General features: G+C 62.3%; 1 protein-coding gene across 4 annotated transcripts in view; it reads left to right on the forward strand.

Annotated features, from left to right (window-relative positions):
• PIP5K1C (phosphatidylinositol-4-phosphate 5-kinase type 1 gamma) overlaps positions 1-20,047 on the forward strand; it is a 49,582-nt gene that overhangs the window by 15,209 nt on the left and 14,326 nt on the right. For all 4 annotated transcript variants that reach the window (XM_040629594.1, XM_040629597.1, XM_040629595.1 and 1 more), the window contains exons 2-9: positions 8,706-8,737; positions 10,195-10,287; positions 11,415-11,545; positions 12,301-12,418; positions 15,520-15,672; positions 16,965-17,264; positions 18,012-18,217; positions 19,774-19,857. In XM_040629594.1, coding sequence (XP_040485528.1) covers positions 8,706-8,737; positions 10,195-10,287; positions 11,415-11,545; positions 12,301-12,418; positions 15,520-15,672; positions 16,965-17,264; positions 18,012-18,217; positions 19,774-19,857 — 1,117 coding nt within the window. The remainder of the gene's footprint in view (positions 1-8,705; positions 8,738-10,194; positions 10,288-11,414; positions 11,546-12,300; positions 12,419-15,519; positions 15,673-16,964; positions 17,265-18,011; positions 18,218-19,773; positions 19,858-20,047) is intronic.

The raw sequence follows: 20,047 nt of genomic DNA on the forward strand, positions 1-20,047 counted from the left end.
CCCCCCCCCCACTCCTCACCCCACAGCAGCTCCAGAGTCTGTCCCCAGCACTGTGGACACAGGGCCAGGTCATTCTGTGGGGGCGTCCCAGGAGTGGTGGGGAGCTGAGCCGCATCCTGGCCCCCACCCACTCCATGCCAGGAGCCCCCCAGGTGTGACAACCACAGATGTCCCCAGATGGGGCAGGACTGCCCTGGGTGAGAGCACCTTTATGTCTCTCCCCTCTGCCCCGGTCACCCTCCCTGCCTCCCCAGGCCTCCTCTGGTCCTTCCCGGGAGATATTTCCTGACCCCTGACTGAAGGGATAAATAAGAAAAGATCTGTTTGACCTGCTGGTGTTTTTTATGTTATGTTGTGCTTTTCTAGGTGCTTAAAATCTTTTGTTTCTGAGCCTCGTGTTTAGACAATGCCAGCCCCTCCACAGCATCTCATCCCCACAGCAGGGCCCAGCAAGCAGGAGACCTCACAGTTTGGAATGAGCGAGGGAGGGAGGGAGGGTAGGGACGAAGAGAATATTCTTTGGGAAGTTGGTTATTAGGGAAAATTTGTAATTCCTTCCCTGACACCATTCACTCTTCCAGGGGGCTCAGAGTGAAAAATGCAAACCTGTGAGAGGGAAAAACCGTCCAAGAGGAAGAGAACTGCTTTGTGAATCCCAAAGCCTCGGTCTGAGGCTTGCCCTCTATTTTGAAGTTCTCGGCTGTTGCCTGAGTCCTGCCGCTGCTGAGGCCATTGCCACAGGCAGTGTTCTCCTCTGGCTGGGGGGTCAGAGGTGGGTTTCCCTCATGCCTTGGGGGCAAGGGGCTGGGGGGCCAGCCCCGCCCTCTCCTTTGGCCAGGGGCAGCGTTTCCCAGGGTGTCTCCAGTCCTCAACAGAGACATGGGTGGAGCCCCTCCTACGTGTGGGGCACTGTTCTGCTCTGGACGTGCCACCTCCGAGCCCCCGCCCCCAAGCATGCGGACACATCCAGGTGTCCCTCCTCCGCGGTCCGTCTCAGTGATGGGCGCACTGTGCGCCTGAATGGGCCCCCAGCTTCGTGTCCTCCCCAGTCCTCCCCTCTTGCAGCTGGGGATCTCCTTGTCCTGGCTGTCATCCCTCTGGGGTCTTTCCCCAACCAATGCCCACCTCTCCATCCCAGCATCCCCCGCCCAGCTCCATTTGGCCTGTGGTTGCTGCTTGGACCGCGAGCCAGAATTGGGCCAGGTCGTGGGGAAGCAGCGTCAGCAAGACAGTTCTGGTCTCTCCTCTACTGGTAAGGAGCAAGGCGATAAAGCAGTTAGCTTCAGACAATGACATGTGTCATGAGTAAATAAAATGGGCATGGTGGAGGGTGGGAGGAGGTTAGGGGTGGGAAGGGACAGTCCCTCTAGGACGCTGAGACCAAGTGATGGAGGACAGCAGCCAGCCAGGCGGAGATGGAGGGATAGTGCATTCCAGGCAGAGGGCACAGTGAACACAAAGGCCCTGAGGTGGGAAGGTGCTTTCTGGAAGGTATGCCGAGTGAACATGTGTGAATCCCGTGGCACAGTGCCTCACACACTGGCGCTGCATAATGTCTGCTGTGTCCTTTGTGATCACTCATATTCCTCGGGCAGAATGCACTCAAAAACCGTGTTTCCCCTGAGCTTGAAAACACTTGGCAGCCAAAGTCAAAATTCACCTTTAACCTGGAGGGAAAAGATTGCATAAAGAAAATTTTCAACTGTACAGAGAAGTTGAAAGAATGGGACAGTGAACGCTCACTCTGTACCACTTGGATCCTACCATTGACATTGTGCTGCGCTTACGTCATGCATCCCCCCTTCCCTCCCTCCTCCACCCCTCCGTCCACCCATCCCCCCACATGCCCTCCCCGCTCTGGGGATTTAGTGCCCCTGGAGGATGGGGCATCTTCCCAGCATCTATTCATTGGAAAGGGCCATCGACATTTGACAGATAAAAATTAACCCAAGCATGAAACCAGGGAAAGGCAGCTGGAGAAAAAGCAGGTGGTGGGTACAAAGGGCAGAAGCTCCCAAATTCTGCCTCTCCTCAGCGCTCGTGCCGCATGACCTTGGGTGAATCGCCAGCCACCTGCTCTGCTCCGGTTAGTTCTAATGGTTGGCCAGTTGGTTCTCTTGGATTTTCTAAAATGTTGTCTTTCTTTCTAATCTCCGTTCCTTCTCTTTTTTCTTGTCTTATTGCACTGGCCGGCGTCCCCATGGCAGTGGTAGCTCTCAGCTGTACTCCTCCTCTTGCGGTGAATGTCGCGTGTTTGCCGGGGGTTTTCACTTCATACTATGTTTTCAAGTAAAGCAGTTCTTCTCCCCCACCAGCCCGTTTCTGTTTGTTTCTCTAGTTTCTAGTAGTTTTCAGACATGAAATTCGTGTTGAATTTTGTTGAATGCCTTTCTGGATTCTGAGATGTGATCACAGGGTTTTTCACTTTTGACCTGGGTGAGTTTCTTCAAACCTGTTTCCCTGCCTGTAAATGGTGGTTGCAGAGTAAGATCATTAGGTCAGGTGGTATCTGGCGCCTCTGGCCTCCATGCAGGGGATGGCGTGATCTGGGCCGCTTGTTCTCTCACTTCGCAGCACTGATGTCCAGCAGGAGTGGAGTCGGAGAACATTCTGGATGGTGTGCTTTGTTGGGCAGTGGTTGCAGCTAAAGGGATTCATTTCTGAGATGCATGCACATATCAGAAAATTTACCCTCTTGGGGCACCTGGCTGGCTCTGTTGGTTGAGTGGTCCGACTCTTGGTTTTGGCTCAGATCATGATCTCGGGGTCATGGGATCAAGCCCTGAAGGGGGCTGCACGCTCAACGGGGAGTCTGCTTGAGATTCTCTCTCCCTCTGCCCCTCCCCCAGCTCATGTGCTCTCTTGCTCTTTTTCTCTGTCTAAAATAAATTAATTAATTAAAAAAAAATTCACCCTCTTAAAGTACGTGATTCCATGGGTTTTACTATATTTGCTATGCCGTGCTGCTATCACCACTGTCTAGTTCTAGAACATTCCACCTCCCCAAAGGAAACCCTGCCCCCGTCAGCGGTCATTCCCCCCACCAGCCCCGGTCCCCATGAGCCCCCTTCCCATCCATGGATGAGCCTGTTCCGGACGTGTCACACATGTGGACTCGCATGCCGTGGGGCCTTCTGTGTCTGGTTNNCTCCCTGAGCGTCGTGGGCTCGGGGTCTGTCCCTAGGCAGCACCGGTTGGCACTCCATTATTTGTATGACTGAATAATCCAGCAGTTAAATATATTTAATGCTTTTTTGAATGTAAGGAATTTAAGGTGGACAGAGGAGTTAAAATTCTATTTCTTTCCTCCCGCCCGGAAGAAGTTCCTGGTAATCGATCTTATGTTCCTTTGAGTGCCGTGCGCACGTCAGGATGATGCCTGCTCCTGTCAGCCGTGGCTACACAGCAAACCTCCCCAGAGCTTAGTGCTCGAGAAAACAACTGCGTGTTTGCTTGCAATTCGTCCCTGGGCAGGCGTCGGCCGCGCCGTCCTTCTGCGGCCTCGCCTGGGGTCAGTCCCATGGCCGTGGTCAGCGGGCAGCACGAAGTCCAAGAGGCTCCCGCACCCCGGGCCGGTACCTCGGCTGGGGGCTGCCCGCTCTCCCCATGGGGTCCTCAGTCTCTGGACCTTGGGGCTCAGGGTTCCCGGAGGGCAGAATCGGAGGCCGCCAGCCTTCCGCGCGCCCTGCGGCTCCTCCGCTTGTACTCGGCTCTCAGAGCGTCACGTGGCTGCAGAGAACCGGCCGTCTGCTCGGCCACGGAGCCTTTCTTCCTGTTTGGAGAGAGGATTTGCAAGTGTGGCTTGTGAACGTCCTGGCGGGCCAAGGCTGACCAGGGCTGAGGGTTGGCACTGCCCCCCAGGGGTTCCCAGCCTCCCCACAGGCTGCCCGCAGGGCTCTGCTCCAGAGGCATGTGCAGCGGGAGGCCTGGGACAGCCCGATCGTTCCCGCTAATCAGGGAAGTGTGCGCGGCTGGGCCTCAGCACCACTTCCTGGCTTCTCGGGGCTGCTGGCCCTGTCTGCCTCATCCTTGTGCTTTCTCGCTGGCTCTGAGTCACGGGGAGCCGGCACCCTTCCTGGGCACCGGGCAGTCCTGCTCTGGGCAGGGGCCCCACCCTGGGGGCACAGCCCCTGCACGGAGCTGACAGGCCTCATGCCCCTCTCCTGCCCATGTCTGGTGGGCACTCTGCACACAGAAAGCTCTGAAGGTGCCTGTCGGGGTGACTGGCAGACCTGGTCTCCCTGTAGTGGGGGAGACATAACACGGAGGTACCAGGTAGTGCCGAGTGCCTGGGAGACCGAGAAGGCCAAGGAGGTGAGGAGAGTGACCTCAGAGGGGCTGTTTTGGGTGAAGTGGTTGGGGGACACCTCAGAGGGGGTGACATTTGAGCCAGGTCTCAGATGAAGCAAGTTAGCAAACCATGCAAGTGTCTTGGGAGTGGCGTTTCAGGTGTGTGTTCGGTGGGGCAACCTGTGCAAGGGCCCTGGGGAGGACACAGGCATGTAGGAGAAACAGCAAGGAGGACTGTGTAGCTGGAGCAGAGTGGGGAGAGGGAGGAGGGGGTAGGGAGGTCGTGCAGGGCCCTGGGGACCTCAGGGAGTACTTGGGCTTTTCCCCCAGGGAGGTGGGAGCCCTGGAGGGCTGTGGGCAGAGGAAGGCGGGACTTGATGTTGGTGCGCATGGGCGCCCTCTGGTGGCTGCTGAGGGGAGGATGGCCTGGGGGGTGAGGGCGGGACTGGAGACGGGGTGGAGGGGACTGTGCTGGTCCAGGTGATGGGCCGAGAGGGTCAGGGACAGTGGCAGCTTTTGGATGGATTGTACAGGTGGAGGTGGGTGATTCTGCTGAAGGACAGGTGGTAAGGCTCCTCCCTGGGTCCTGGGGCCCACAGTCCTTCCTGAGCCCGGTCCTCCCTCAGTTTCCCCATCAAGCAAATGTGGAGGAGAAGCTCCTGCTGCAGCTCACATGTGTGCAGAGGGGAGAGGAAAGGGTGTCTGTCCGTCCGTCCATCAGTCAGTCGACAAACATTAGGTGCCTACTAAGGGCAGGCCCAGCCCTGAGGGAGGAGGCCCCTCCTCCCTCAGGTGTCGTTGTCGCTGGGAGGGACAGGACAGCTCTGCAGGGTGGGGCAGCGGTCACTGAGTGAGAAGGCGCCGGGGTAAAGGCCGGAGGCCGGCACGTGGAACAGGGAAGGGCTGCGGTGGAAGCGGGCCGCAGGCCAGGAAGAGGGAGCAGGTACCTCGGGGGCGGGGGAGGGGGGGCGGTGCCGGGCTTTGGCCCTGCTCCTAGGTAGCGAGCATGAGGAGGCGGTCCGGTCGGTCCGGTCCCTCGGGAGCTCTGTGGTGGCTGTGAGTGAGGTCACCCCCACGGAAGTGATCAGAGCAGCCTGTGGCAGGGTCCAGTGGTGGCGCGGGGTGGGGGGCTAGGCAGAGGGGTCCCAGCTCTGGAGCCCTAGCTTTGGTCACTGCAGGGGCACAGAGAGACCGGAGGAGAGTGGCTCAGAGAGGTGGAGGGGCTTGCCTGAGGTCACACAGCAGGGGCCACAGGGGGTCACCCCCTCACCCGAACAGTCTGGGCCCTGCCGCCCCCTGCCTTCTGCCCAGCGGCTGGCACAGCTGTGTCCTGGGGCAGGTCGTGGCCCAGGCTGGCACAGTCTCTCCCTCCCCAGGCTATTTTTAAAACTCAATTTCCTCAAAAATGGGATGGCTCGTTCAGAAGAGAATGGGTCACCTCTTGGACTGGGAGGAGCTCGACGGCATGCCGTGGCCTCTGCCGTGCCTGACCTCCAGCAGCCCACTCGCCCTGAGCAGCCAACACCCTGTGAAGACTCGCGCAGGCCCTCGAGGGCCCGGGGCCAGGTGTTTGGGGTCGCTCGCGGGCATCGTGCTGTGGTGGGGCAGGTGGACCCCCACCCCCTCACCCGAGGCCCGTGTGTAGCCTTGCTGCGGCCCCTTCTGGCACAGAGTCCAGCATTTTCTGGGTGGGAGGGTGCGTCTCTCCCTTTTATTAGCCAGCGTGTGAGTCAGGCAGGAGGAGCGTGGTCGTCGTGGGGACCCTGGGCATGACGCAGATGACCTTGAGGGGTCCCCAGGCAGGACAGACCTGGGCAGGACTTTGTATTGGACGCTGGTGGTGACTTGGCCTGGGCGCGCAGGGTGCCACCGCCAACAAGCTGGGATAACTCGGAAGTGGGTGGAGCGGTGTGTGCGGGGAGGCCCGGACCTCGGGCTGGGGCTGCAGAGGTCCCCGGTGGGCACAGTTGGGTGGGCTCTGGGCCCAGAGGCCCCAGGCTGGCCAGGAAGGGGAATGCCAGGGGCCCCCAAGCCAAGTCTAGAATGTTCTGCCTGCTCTACCACGGCCTCTTTCCTTCTCTCTTCTTCCCCCCATACACCAGACATAAAACCAACAAATATTATGTCAGCTTTCTAGCACCTTCTGCTACCTGCTCGCCTCTGGCCAAGCCTCAGGATGGGCCCAGGCTCACCCTTGGGGCCTTGGGCAAGTGACCAGCCTTGGTCTGTCGGCTTTGACCTCTGGCTGGGGTGTCCTCTGGTGAGCCCTGCAGCTGTGACCCTGGCATCGGCCAGTTGCTCACCCAGCCTGTTTCCCTGCCTGGACCGTCGCCGGCATCTGGCTGAGGCACAGGGCAGTGGTGGTTATGGCTGAAAGAGGACACCCGTCCTCCACCCTGCTGGCCCCAGGCTTACCCAAGGTTCGGGGTCCTCTTAGATTCATTTTTTCCGTAAGTATAATTCATACACCATAATTCACATTTTTAAGCTTACAATTTAGTTTTTCATGTATTCACGATGTGGTGCAACTTACCACACTGATTCTAGAACATTTTCATCCCCCTAAAGGAAACCCCATTCCCATAAACATTCACTCCCCAGTCCCCAGCCTCTGGCCCTACCTGGTGTTAGAAGTGGAGCAGCCTGAGACGACCCCGGCCCCCTCACCTGGGACTCCTGCTCCCCTGGCCCTGTGGTGCCTCCCCCAGTGCCCAGCCTGGGTCCTCAGGCCTCTTCCCTCTCCGCCCGCTCCCCTCCTGGGGCAGCCTCGTCCACTTCGTCCCCTGTCTGTGGTGGGACGATGCCCACAGTCCTGTCTCCAGCCCGCCCTCCTCTGAGCTCCAGACTTGGGGGTCCGGCTGATCCTGGAGGTCTCTTTGGGGGGGGCTCCCAGGCATTTCACATGCAGCTTGGCCACGCTGCACCCAACTGTCCCCCACACTTGCTCCTGCCTTGTCGTTCATCTTGGCTGAGGCCACCCTGTCCTGTTAACTGCTTCAGTCAGAATCTTTAGTCATTCTTGACTCTCTGCTTTTCTTCTCTTTGTCTCCAGTGAGCAGAGTCTGTCTGTCCTAGCTTCAGACCTGTCTGGAATCTGCCCACCCCTCTCCCTTCTCTGCCTGCACCTGGTCCAGCCCATCCTCTCCCACCGGGACCAGAACGACCAGAACCCTCCCGTCCACCCTGGTCCCAGGCTCCTGCCTTCACCATCCTCCCGCCCTTCCCCACAGCGGCCACCTGAAGGCGCCTGTGAGCAGTTGCCTCAGGTCCTTCCATCCTCTGTCCACAGCCCTCCAGGGCTCCCACCTCCCTGGGGGGAAAGCCCAAGGCCTCCCTTGCTGACCTGACCCCTCCCCCAAAGCCATCCTCCTGGCACTCACTCCACTGTCCAGGCCCTTCTCTGGGCCCCACCCCAACTGTGAGCCCTTGAGGATGAGGGCCTTGCCTGTCCTGGTCGCCCCTTGCCTTCCGGCCGGCCTGACACATGGTAGAGCCCCAGTGTGTGAGCTTCTGTTACAGCTGTGGCACGTGGCCACAGCTCGATCTGAAACCACACGCGTTTCTTAGCATGCTCGGGGAGTTGCAAGCCTAGAATGGGTCTCATGGGCTAAACCCAGGCACAGGCAGGGCTGGTGTCCCTGGGCCCCCAGGGAGACCTGGCTCCTGCCTCTTCCTGACCCGCAGCCCCCCTTCCATCCTCACCGCCAGCAGTGCGGGGTCTGCCCATCTCTGGGGCTCCCTCCCTCTGCCTCCCTCTCGTGAGGACCTCATGAGGATGCCAGGGCCCCCCGGAGCCCAGGGTCACCCCCACCTCGGGGCCTTGACTTGCTCCCACCTGCAAAGCCCATCATCTGCAGGGGGCCGGGTATATCTGCCATCCAGACTCATTGGACAGACAGCCCTCAGCAGAAGCCTGCTTTCCGGGTGAGGCTGCTGAGGCTCAGAGAGGGCAATGGTTGGCCTTCTCACAGGGAGCCGGGATTGGAGGGAAGGATCCTGAGACGAAAACGTCCTGCTCCCTCCCTGTGAGCCTCTTCCATGGGGAGCAGCTCTCCCGGGGCACTTTGTGGACAGGAGCCAGGGAGCCGTGGCTCCAGCCCCGGGTGCCTGGCCCCTTCCCACGGACCCCATGGGTTGCCTGATTCCCCCACGGCCTGAGCATCTCCTGGCTAAACCTTGCTCCTGCCTGCGGGTGTAGACAGCACTTGGTCAGTTCAGCCAGTCGTTTGCCATTGGGGACCTGACGTCTTCGGGGTCGGTGGTGGGTCGGCACCTTGCCCACCTCGCACCCCACGTCCTCACGTCCCTCCATAGGGGCTTGGGGAGCTGAGTGAGGTCACGGGCACCTGAGTGCAGTGAAGGCAGGGCAGGCCACCCCTGTCTCCAGGCTGAAGCCTCTCCCTTCTCTCCCGCAGGCTTGGCCCAGAAGAAGATGGTCCCGATGGAGGTGAGTGTCCTGTGGGTCTGGTGGCTCACTGCGTCTCCCTGGGCCCCTCCCTCAGTCCTGCCAGCGTCTTGAGTTTCAGGAAGGGGAGCGGGTGGGCTGGGAAGAGTGAGGACCCGGCCTGGACGGTGAGGGCAGAGGGACAGGAGACGGAGGGCCGGAGAGGGGGGAAGGAAGCCGGGCAAGTGTGGGTCCCTGGGGAGTTCCCAGGAGGAGACCTGGTCAGGTGCTGCCGCGGGGCGGTGCCTGAAACGCGATTAGTAGCACCTTCAGTGTAGCCCCCCACCTCCGGTCCCCACACAGCTGTCCACATCTTCCTGTCGCGTTCCAGAGAGCTTTTCCTGGGGGTGGCCCCCCCCCCCCCGCCCGCTGCACCTCCACGCCCCGTGGGCCCTGGGCTGCCCTCCCGCTGGGGTAGCAGGTGGGGTCAGCACTGTCCCTGGTCCTGAAAGGAGCCTGTGGGAGTGTGGCCGTGAGCCCCGCGTTCCAGGAGATGCCCAGGTGTGGCATCCCTGTGCCTGCACCGGCCTCCCGGCCCCGATCATCCATGTCCCCGGGATGCCACCTGCCACGTGGGATCCTTGTGGGGAGGGCTTTCCTGGAGGGTGTCCAGCACAGGGCAGTGGGGAGTCAGCGAGGGGTGCAGAGCAGGGGCGGTGCTTTCCGATTGCTGAGGAGAGCCTGCCCCCTGGTGGCCGCTGTGCGGAACACATGGCTGAGAGGCCGTGTGGGTCTGGGCTGGTATGAACATCTCAGCTGGAGGCCGGAAGGGCTGCGCCGGCTATGTGGACGGTTGCTGGTGCACAGGAGATGTTTGAATGTCAGTAACAGTCCAGCCCCGGGAGGGGCACCAGCTCCCTCTGCTGGCCAGCCTGGGCCTGGAGCCTGGGCCCCCTCCACCACGCTCCCCCGTGGAGTCCCTCCCACGCAAGTTTGTAACGCCTGCCATGGCTGTCCCCATAGAGGGCCCAGGCCAGTGGACCTCTCCCCTCAGTTCACAGTCATTCCAGCCCAGGGTTCTCAGCTGGGTGAGTCCTCCCCAGGGGACACTGTGATGTCTGGGAACATCTGTGGTTGTCGTGACGGGGTAGGCTGCACTGAGGGGTGGGGGCCTTAGGGAGTGACCCGGCCCAGTGTCAGCAGTGCCAGGGGAGACCCTGAAACTAGGGTCCTGCTCCCCACGCACGCAGGAGGGCTGTGGTTGCCGATCTTCCTGCTTTTCTCTCGGAGCCGGAAGTCCCGGTCTGGGTGTGGGCCCTTCTGGATGTGCAGAGTTGGGCCGTGTGGCCCCTGCGGGTGACAGGCCACCCGCTCTGCCCTGGAGCCCGCCCACACCAGTCCCTGCCCCACGTGCCTTGTCAGGACACTGACTCAGCCCGTCTGGTCAGGATTTCCAGAGCACTCTGGCCCAGCGGCGCCTCCTTGCTGATTTTCAATGCTTCCTGCTTCCTCTTCTCCAGGCCCCGTTGATGACTGGACAGCCGGGTCCTGGCCACGGGAAGAAGTTGGGTCATCGGGGCGTGGACGCCTCTGGCGAGACCACCTACAAGAAGGTTCTCCTCTGCCCTTAGCTGGTGGGGGTGGGCTCCCCACCATCCCGGGGCCCCCACACAGGCTCGGGCATGCTCTGGGCTCGTGTCTGGCTGGAGGCAGAGGCTTTCAGGACAGGCCCTTCCATGCTAGGCCCCTGGTCCCAGCAAGGTCCTTACTGCCTGTTGCGGACGTCACAGGCATCGGGCGCCGTGCTCCACAGCTGCAGGAGTCACCGGCAACCCTGGCCAAGCCCCCAGCTCCTCCGGCCCTACTGATCTCTCTGAGGAAGAGGGAAACGCAGTTCTCCTTTCTTGCCTTGGAAAGTGGGGCTGAGCTGTTGGGAAGCCCGGGTGAAGCCAGGCCAGGCCAGGTAGGGCACGGGGAGCACTTCCTAACATACCAGTTGGCTGAGAGGTCATGGATGCACTGTGTAATTCACCTTTTCCAAGTTAGAGGGCTTCAAGCGTGTTTGCAGTATGTCCAGCTATCACCACGGTCAGTTTTAGAATATTTCTGTGAGCCCAGAATGACGCCCTGTCCCCATTTGCTGTCACTCCTATCCCCTCCTTCTCAAGTGGGGGCAGGCTTCAGCCTCCGTGGCTTAGGCCATCTGACGCCTGGCAGCCCCAGGTTGGCTGGTACCACTGTCTCCATGCCCAACTATGGGTGGGGAAACTGAGGCACAGAGCAGTAGTGTCACTTGCCCAGTGTGACGATGCAAATCACCAGGGGAGTGGGTAGAAGGAACCCGGGGTTACAGAAACGAAGTTTGGATGCCACTCTAAATTTATGCTCCCCCCAAAAGAAAATCCTGACAGTAGATACACCCTTGCTGAGTCGGGACAGTTTTGAGAAGTTGGAACCTTCTAGAACCTTGACGGAAAACAGGCCTTGGGGCTGCGTGAGGTGGTACTGAGTCTCAGCCAGGCACCTCCTTGCTGTGTGGTTGTGTGAGCTCTGTGACAGCCCAGGGGCCAGCACATCTGTGACAAGTACTGGGCAGGTCCCCCAGGGCCCCGTGACGCTGACGGGTGCCAGGGTCAAGCTGCAGGCTGGACATGTGCCCTGACCTCCTGCCCTGGGGGGCTTCTCCTTTGCCTGTCACCCTGGGGGCCGAGGGTCTTGATGCAGCGGGGTTTTCCCGCAGACCACCTCCTCCACCCTGAAGGGGGCCATCCAGCTGGGCATCGGCTACACTGTGGGCAATCTGAGCTCTAAGCCAGAGCGCGACGTGCTCATGCAGGACTTCTACGTCGTGGAGAGCATCTTCTTCCCCAGGTAGGCCCAGGCCCTGTGCCACGGAGCCGCTGTTGGGGTGCCCGACAGCTTTGCTGTTCCTGAGCTCCCTTCTCTGCTGGAAATAGCATGAGCCTCTCCTGCCATCTTCTTGGCTTGGAGGTCCGACCCTGTATCAGTCATGCTGTCGGTGCTCTGCTGAGCTAGAGAGATGCAATATAACAGTGATTTTAAGAAAACAGGAAAAGAAAACGTGAAGTTTCTTTTTCTCTCTCGTGAAGAACACTGCTAGGCAATCAGGGCTATGAGGTAGCTCCCTGGTGTTGGGGTCCCGTGTTCCTTCTAGTGGCTTCACCATCCTCCTGTGCAGCTTTTCCAGCCAGTGCTGTCAGGTGGCTGCCTGGGATCCTGCCATCACATCTGCGTTCCAGCCACAGGAGGGAAGGGAGGACCTCTGAGGGCAGGACCTAGAAAGGACACGTGGTATTTCTGCTCTGCCCATAGCTCACTGGCTGAGCACAGCACGTGACCGCACCTAGCCTTGAGAGAGGCTGGCAGTGAACTTACTCTGGGCGGGAGTGGACATTGGGACACCCCCCGAGGCCGGCCATGCCCTTTGGCCCCTGGGGAGCCCCACGCCGTTTTCTGGGTTGCCCACCTAGGGGGGGCGTGGGAGCTCAGCCGCTGGGCGCTGCGCTGGGCCCAGGAAGGTTGTGCCGCTGGGGGTCACAGGGAGTGGCAGAGGTGCCCACAGAGTCACCGCCCCTTACAGGCCTCTCTCCCTCCTTACTCCACAGCGAAGGCAGCAACCTCACCCCTGCCCACCACTTCCAGGACTTCAGGTTCAAGACCTACGCCCCCGTCGCCTTCCGCTACTTCCGGGAGCTCTTCGGGATCCGACCGGATGATTACTTGGTAAGAGCAGTAGTCAGTCACCTGCCGCCACGTGACAAGTTCAGGGAGATGGGTATCTGCTACCTCGCGGTTTCTGTGGGTCAGGAATTCGGGTGCAACTCAGCCGGGTTCTTTGCTCAGCATTGCAGTGGAGGGGGGGCTGGGGCCAGAGCCTCAGGGGGACCTGCCTGGGGGCCGGTCAGCCTCCAAGCCCATGTCACGGGCGGGACACTACTCCCCGCCTGGCGGCCGGGCCCTCCATTCCTGCCCTGCAGGCCTCTTCCTCCAAGCGTGAGCAACAGGACTGTCCTGTCACCTTTGCCGCTTCACAGGTCCTGCCTCCATTCGAGGGGAGGTGGGTCATGGGGACCAGCTCAGAACATCCCCTCCAGTTCTGGTGTGGTTTTAGTCTCTCAAATTAGAAAAATCAAAACCTAGGCCCTACCCTTTGATCTCACAACGCATGAGCGGGCTCCTGGAAGTTACAGCGCATGTGCAGACGGGGGATCGGTCTGCACTTTTGGAAGGTCTGGTCGCTGTTTGGCGACTTTGTATACGGGAAGTCTTAGCCGGGCACGAGAGCACGTCCGTAGCCGTCGGGTCTAGCCCACCCGATCCCACCACTGTCCACCGTCCCTGGGGCCTGTGGTGCTGCTGATCCTCACCCGCAGCGACTCGATTCCCTGTGTGCTGGGCGGTCCTCGGCTGCGCGCTCCCGCTGGGTTCTTGGTCCCCAGAAGCTCGTGCCCTGAGCCACGGACATGTCCTTCCCCAGGGAAACAGCTCTTGCTCGGCCAGGGGTTCGCCAGCTGTCCCGGCGCCCCTTGCCAAGGTCAAGGCCTGGTCCTCGGACCACAGCATCTGTGGCAGGCTCCACGGCTTCCCCCACTGACCTTCCCTGTGGTCTTGCAACCTTATCAGAGTGAAGACAGCCTGGTGGTTCTAGAATGGAAACAACCCCCGGGGCGACCTAGATTTTAGGTCTCATGGGTAGAGCGGAGGCCTGTGGCATTAGCCGTAGCAGTGGTAATCTGGCCTCCGTGCCCATTTGCGGGGAGTGGACACCAGCTGGCGTGTGCTGGCCCCAGAGCGGACACACAGAGATGGCCGAGGTCTTGTCTCGGCCTTGAGTGGGTGCTCATTAGATGTCCTCTGGCCTCTTGAAGACACGCCTTGCTGCCATGATGGGGTGACAAGGCCCTGTGGAACCGAGAGGCCCTCCTGAGGCAGGGCTGGGGATCTCAGACACGGCTAGGTTGTCCCCACTTGTCAGCTCTGCCGCCTCGGGGTGCCTCTGTCTTCCCGAGGGGTCCCCGGGCGCCATGGGTACCACCTTGGCTCCAGAGACTTCTCTGGCCGCTGCCGCGGGTCCTCAGGTTCAGGGGTGCATCCACTGTCACTGTTTGGGAGAGCTGGGCTGTCCTGTGTTGGCTTCTGCCCCGGACAGCACAGCAGCGAGGGAGCCGGGGGAGGGGGCACATGCAGGGCGGGGGCTGCAGTCAGTTGGCCTCGGGCCACAGGTGCCCCCCTGGGCTCGGAGGGAGAAAGGGGGCACATCTGTGGTCGTCTGCCCGTGACCCCACCCCGTCCGTTGGTCACCTGGCTGGGTGGTCCACACATGTCACCACTTCACCCTCGGCAACCAGGGCCCCGTGAGGCCTGACCCCATACCTTGACTAGGTCACTCCCTGGGGGCAGCTGCTGTTAGCCGTGTGGTTCTGGAACCTTCTCTGCTCACAGACTTCTTTTGTACAAAGCCACACACTCCCCTTTCACCGCTCGTTTCTCTCAGCACTTTCCCCTCTCCTGCCAGCTGGGGTCGGCTGTAGTGCCTTTGGGGTAGCCGTGGGCTCCGGGGCCTGTGGACACCAGCCCCCACAGGGTCCCTGCACGCCCTTCGCTGCTTCCTTCTAGGAGCGGGTGGGGGGTGAGGAGGAAGAGCAGGGGCAGCCTGGGCGTGGGCCTCTGTGTTCTGTAGGTATTGGTGCCTCGTGGCTGTGGGTGGGTAGCACTCGTGGCAGCCACGGGAGAGGGCGCGTCCCTGCTTCTCACCTGTGTCCGCTCCCCTCCCCCCACCATCTGCTGGCCCCCGTGTTACACTTCAGCAACCCACAGGGTCATTCCGCAGATGTTTGCTGGGCAGCTGCCGTGTGGTGGCTGGTGCCCTTGGCCCAGCGGGGAACGTGCCATGGCCTCATCCGTGCTGTATACCAGTGGTACTCAGTCAGGACTCTGGGGGGGCGCCAGGGACAGAAACCAATGCAAACAAACAGCTTTCATCCTGAAAAGCACTTCATTGGCTCACTAGTTGAAAAGGCCCAGGAGAGCAGCCTGCAGGGCCCAGCTCTCCCCTCCTTCGCCTGGCCTTTAGGCACTGACTGTAGGCTGGGCACTGTCCGAGGTGCTGGGGACCCTCCATGAACAAAACCCTCCAGATAAATCCCTGCGTCCACAGAATGTCCTGCACATTACTGGGGAGGGCATGTGGGGCAGATGGCAGCAAGCACGGAGGGGAAGCAGATGTCAGTGGGAAGAGAGGCGGGGGTGCCAGGTGCAGGGTGGGGGCTGCTCCCCAGAGACACAGGCTCCCCCTCTCTCTGCTGTTCTGGTGCACAGCCCCTGGACCAGAGGTCACCTTGTGGTCCAGCGTGGTGACTAGGGTTCCAGCCCTCACATCGACATTCCAGGTGGAAATAGATGGGATGGAGGGGAGGGCACAGAGTCAGGGGGCACCAGCTTTTGTCACCCATTCAGGGAGCCTTCCCTGAAGTCCCTCAGCAGCTTCTCCAGACAGCTCGTGAGCCGGGTTGACCGTTGTGGCCTCACCTAGCTGTGGGGGAGGTTGGCAAGTGAGCGGTGGCCGGATGTGTCAGCACCCCAACACAGTTGGGAGTCTGTTACTAACTGGAGAGGGACCGGGCCCCAGGAGATGAGCACCCAGGCTGGCGGCTAGCCCAGGGTTCAAATCTGTGCTGTGTGGCCTCGGGCACGTCAGTCTCCCTCTCTGAGCTTACTTCTTCACCTGTAAAAGGACGCTGACAGTGACCTGTTCCAGAGTTGTCCACTAGCCGCTGGGCCCGTGGGGTGTCAGCGACCCACCTGCCCACTCACTGCCCCCCCAGTACTCGCTGTGCAACGAGCCGCTGATCGAGCTGTCCAACCCCGGCGCCAGCGGCTCGCTGTTCTACGTCACCAGCGACGATGAGTTCATCATCAAGACGGTGATGCACAAGGAGGCCGAGTTCCTGCAGAAGCTGCTGCCCGGCTACTACATGGTGAGGGGCCCTTCCCTGCGGCACCCGCAGTCCTCCCCGCCCCCAGCTCCTTTCCCTTCCCGGGCTCGGGCACACGGAGCCCAGGAGTCCCCAGGGCACCACCCCGCTTCTTGGGCAGGCCCCGGACAGCCTTGCTGGGTCACTGAGCCTCACCCTTGGGGTCCCTTCACAAGGTCCCCCCGCCACACGGCAGGCAGGAATGGCCATCCGGGCCCTCGTGGCCTTCCCCGGGCCGGGTGGGGCGTGGGGGGCTGAGCACCCGTTCCACCCTCACTCCGCATCCCCTGCCCCCACCGACACCCCTGAGTCACGGATCCCAGAAATCGTGTCTCGTGGGGCTGGTGACTCAGGCATGGGGGAGGGGGGAGGGCCACCAGCTGGCGTGTCACAAAGGACCAACTGCTGGGTGCTTCCCATTCCCCGTGTGACTCACAACCTGAAAGGGCACGATAGACCTCTGGGCGGAGGTGGACGTGGGAGCTTCAGACTTCCATCCCCCAGGTGGCCAGGGTCCTGCGGCTGGCATGGACGGGGGTGGGCTCCACCCGAGTGCCCACCTGCCCTGCGGAGCCCAGCCTGGCACCTGGCGGAGGTGGGGCTGGGCCTTTCTGGGCAGCTCTGCATGGACCGTGACCCATCTGCTCTTGGGGCATCTCATCTGTAGCGCATGATGCTTGGGGCGGCCCTGGCTCCCCTAGGTCGGGGGTCAGCAGGCTCTCTGTAAAGAGCCACAGAGCCTCTCCCTGCCCAGCTCAGCCCCGCCGTTGCAGCAGGAAGGCCCCCGTGGGCCTCAAGGGAGTGGGCAGGCCTGGCCCAGCGCCAGTGAGCTTTCACTTAATGCTGAAACGTGAACCTCACGGAATCCTCACCTGTCACAAGATGTAGTTTTCTGTTTTTTCCCCCGCAACGTTTTCATAACTTAGAGCCGTTCTTAGCTTGTGGCTGGGCGTGTGAGGACGAGAGGGTGGCTGGACTTGGCCTTCCGGCCAGAGTTTGCCAATCCTTGCCCTGGATGGTGCCAGGAGGCCGGGCTCCCATGTCACCCTGGGGCGGGCAAGTGAGACACCGGGTCCGGCCCTGACACCTCCGTCGTAGGCCCTCCTGGAGCATCCCGTGTTGAGGCTGGGGAGACAGATCCTGGCTCACGTCAGAATGCTGGGAGGGCAGAGTGAGGGGCCGGCCCGGGAGGGAGGTGGTCAGGGAGGGCTTCCCGAGGGCGGCTCCCGGGCAGAGCGAGGTGGCGGCCGTGGCGGCCGCGCTCCTCCAACCCTGTCCCCTTCCCCGCCCCCCAGAACCTCAACCAGAACCCGAGGACGCTGCTGCCCAAGTTCTACGGGCTGTACTGCGTGCAGTCGGGCGGCAAGAACATCCGTGTGGTGGTCATGAACAACGTCCTGCCGCGTGTCGTCAAGATGCACCTCAAGTTCGACCTCAAGGGCTCCACGTACAAGCGGCGGGCCAGCAAGAAGGAGAAGGAGAAGAGCATCCCCACCTACAAGGACCTGGACTTCATCCAGGACATGCCCGAGGGGCTCCTACTCGACGCAGACACCTTCTCCGCGCTCGTCAAGACGCTGCAGCGGGACTGCCTGGTGAGGCCGTGGTGCCCATGTGACCCCCGTGCACGGGAGAGTCCGTGGCCGAGCACGGCGGGCTCAGGGGCCCTCGTCTCTCAGAGCCTCCATTGTCCCCCCTGTAACACGCGGACGCTGGAGGAACCGAGCGCTGCATGAGTCCCAGGTCCACGGCCCACCTTGTAGGCGTGTCCTCGCCGTCTCCTCCACCAGTGCAGCCCGGGGTGTCGTGCCTGCCCCTCTAGAGATGAGGGGCGTCCCTGCTGGAGGCCCCCAGCCCAGCAGGTGTGGGGCTGGGCCTTCCAGAGCCCTCTGCTCCATGCTCTGGCCTCTCAGCCCACCACCCCTGGCTCCTTGGCCTCTTCGAAAACTGCCTGACCTCCCTAGACGGGCCCCCAGACCTCTCAGGACCTGCTTGCCTGAGCCCAGGAGTCAGAGACCTCGGGGCCAGGAGGGGTCCCGGGCCCCTCCACTGTTGCCAGGCAGGAGGGAGCTCTGTCGGGAGGAAGGAAACGCCCTGTCCGGGCTCCGAGAGGCGGACTGGCCTCCGGTTAGATGCCGCCCCCCAGGTGCTGTTTGCCCAGCGCCTGGCCTGGGCCCCCGGCCCCTTGGTCTCCTCCCCACGTTGTGAAATGGGGGTTAGGACAGGCCCCCGTGTGTCTGTGGGGACTGAGTGTGCACAGACCAGACGCAGCTCGGGGGCCGCACAGGGCCGGGGTGGGGCAGGAGGACGGAGAGCGTGACCTCTTGACCCCACCCCGGCAGGTGCTGGAGAGCTTCAAGATCATGGACTACAGCCTGCTGCTGGGCGTGCACAACATCGACCAGCAGGAGCGCGAGCGGCAGGCCGAGGGTGCCCAGAGCACCGCGGACGAAAAGCGGCCACTCGGCCAGAAGGCGCTCTACTCCACGGCCATGGAGTCCATCCAGGGCGGGGCGGCGCGCGGGGAGGCCATCGAGTCGGACGACACGTAGGTGGCGCAGGGCCGGCGGGGCTTCCGGCTCGTCCGCCCGCACCCCGTGCCAGGTGTGAGGCGGGTGGGGGTGGGGGGTTGGCCGGGAGGGCAAAAGAAGGTCGGCAGCCGGTTCCTGGTTTGCATAGGAGCAGTGGTGCCTGCCCGCCTGCACGAGGGTCACGCGGGTGGACACACAGACACCCGGCTGTGTGATGACCGGGGCATTCCAGATTAATCTGCCAGCAGGTTGAGGCCATTGCCATCCGTGTGGGGAACACAGGTGCCCCCTCCACATCCCGGAGCCCTGAACGGGTTCGGGGACCACCATCCACCGCAAAGCCGGGAAGGTGTTGACGAAGGTGGTGGCGCTGGGGACGAGGGTGCCAGGCCCACAGCCCCCGGGAGAACAGGCCGCTGTGATGGAGGATGAGGCCCGAGGCTCAGAGACTCAGTGGGCTGACCGGTCCTGCCATGGGGGCTCGAGGTTGGGTGGGGAGACAGACTCATGGGGTGCCCCCTCCCCGCTCCCAGCACTGCGGACACTGGTCCAGGTCGTCCTCTGTGGGGGTGTCCTGGGCCCTGAGGGGCTGAGTGGCATCCCTGGCCCTCACCTCCTTGATGCTGGGAACACCCCCAGTCGTGAGGACCACAGACGGCCCCGGATATCATTTAGCGTTCGTGGAAGTAGTTCGGGGGGGAACTGCCGCTGTGGGTGGCTGTCGAGATTGACTTCTTGTCACCACACACTGACCTGCTGGGGACCAGTCTGGGGGGCCAGGAGGAGGAGGAGGTGTGACTCCCATCATCTGGGGAAACGGGGGTTCGGAGGTAGAAGCAGCTGTCCAGGGTGCACAGCCAGCTGGTGGGGCCGAGAGGCTTGCCCCTGGCCTGGTGTTCACACGAGGCCAGCGGCTGCGGGGGCCAGGGCAGGAGCAGAGCCCCAGGCCCCCACAGGGCGGGCAGGGAGCTGCGAAGGCCTGGCGCAGCTGGCCCGACCTCCCACCGTCTTGGTGTTTGTAGGGTCTGCGCGGGGCCTGGCAGGGGATGGCGGGGTGCGCAGGTGAGCTCAGCAGTGCGTGGAGTGCCGTGAGCAGAGCCTGCGGGGCCTGGGCCTGGCGGGTCTGGGGTCGTTGGTGACCTGAGGACAGTCGCTGCCTTGTGTGACCTCACTAACCATGCTGGGCCGGGCACGTGTGGGCCTGGTGGGCCTGGGGCCGAGTGAAGCCACTAACTCCCCGGGCGGCACCCACAAGCCCTGGTGGCCCCGCCCAGGCTGAGCGTGTGCATGGGCGTGCATGGGTGTGTGTGCGCGTGCACTCAGGCCTGTGAGTGCCGGGCCCTTCGGCAGCCTCCAGCCTCCAGCTTCGAGTGGAGTGTGGAGTGTCGAAGAGGAGTGGAGAGTGGCCCAGTCCCAGCTGCACTGCCTCCTGCAGGGAGCATGTGGGCCCTGGCTCCTCCGGGGCTCCCCAGCGGAGGGCTCCTGGCAGGGCCAGTCCCTGGTGCCCCCGCCCCCTGGCCGGTGTGGCACAGCTCCGTGGGGTGCTGAAGGCGCTCTCCCCCTCTCTCCCCAGGATGGGCGGGATTCCCGCTGTGAACGGCCGAGGGGAGCGTCTCTTGCTACATATTGGCATCATTGACATTCTGCAGTCCTACAGGTGGGAGCCCGCCCCACCTCCCCCCTGCCCTGCCTCTCCCCTCATCTCCCCGTGCCTGCCTCCCCCCTCCCCCACCTCCCCTCTGTCCTGCCTCCCCCCATCTTCCCCTGCATGCCCCCCCACCGCCTCCCTCCCCCGTCTCCCCGCTGTCCACTTCCCCTCCCCTGCCTCCCCCCATCTCCCCCTGCCT

Source organism: Ursus maritimus, unplaced genomic scaffold (genome assembly GCF_017311325.1).
Source record: "Ursus maritimus isolate PB19 unplaced genomic scaffold, ASM1731132v1 scaffold_14, whole genome shotgun sequence".
Classification (NCBI taxonomy): domain Eukaryota; kingdom Metazoa; phylum Chordata; class Mammalia; order Carnivora; family Ursidae; genus Ursus; species Ursus maritimus.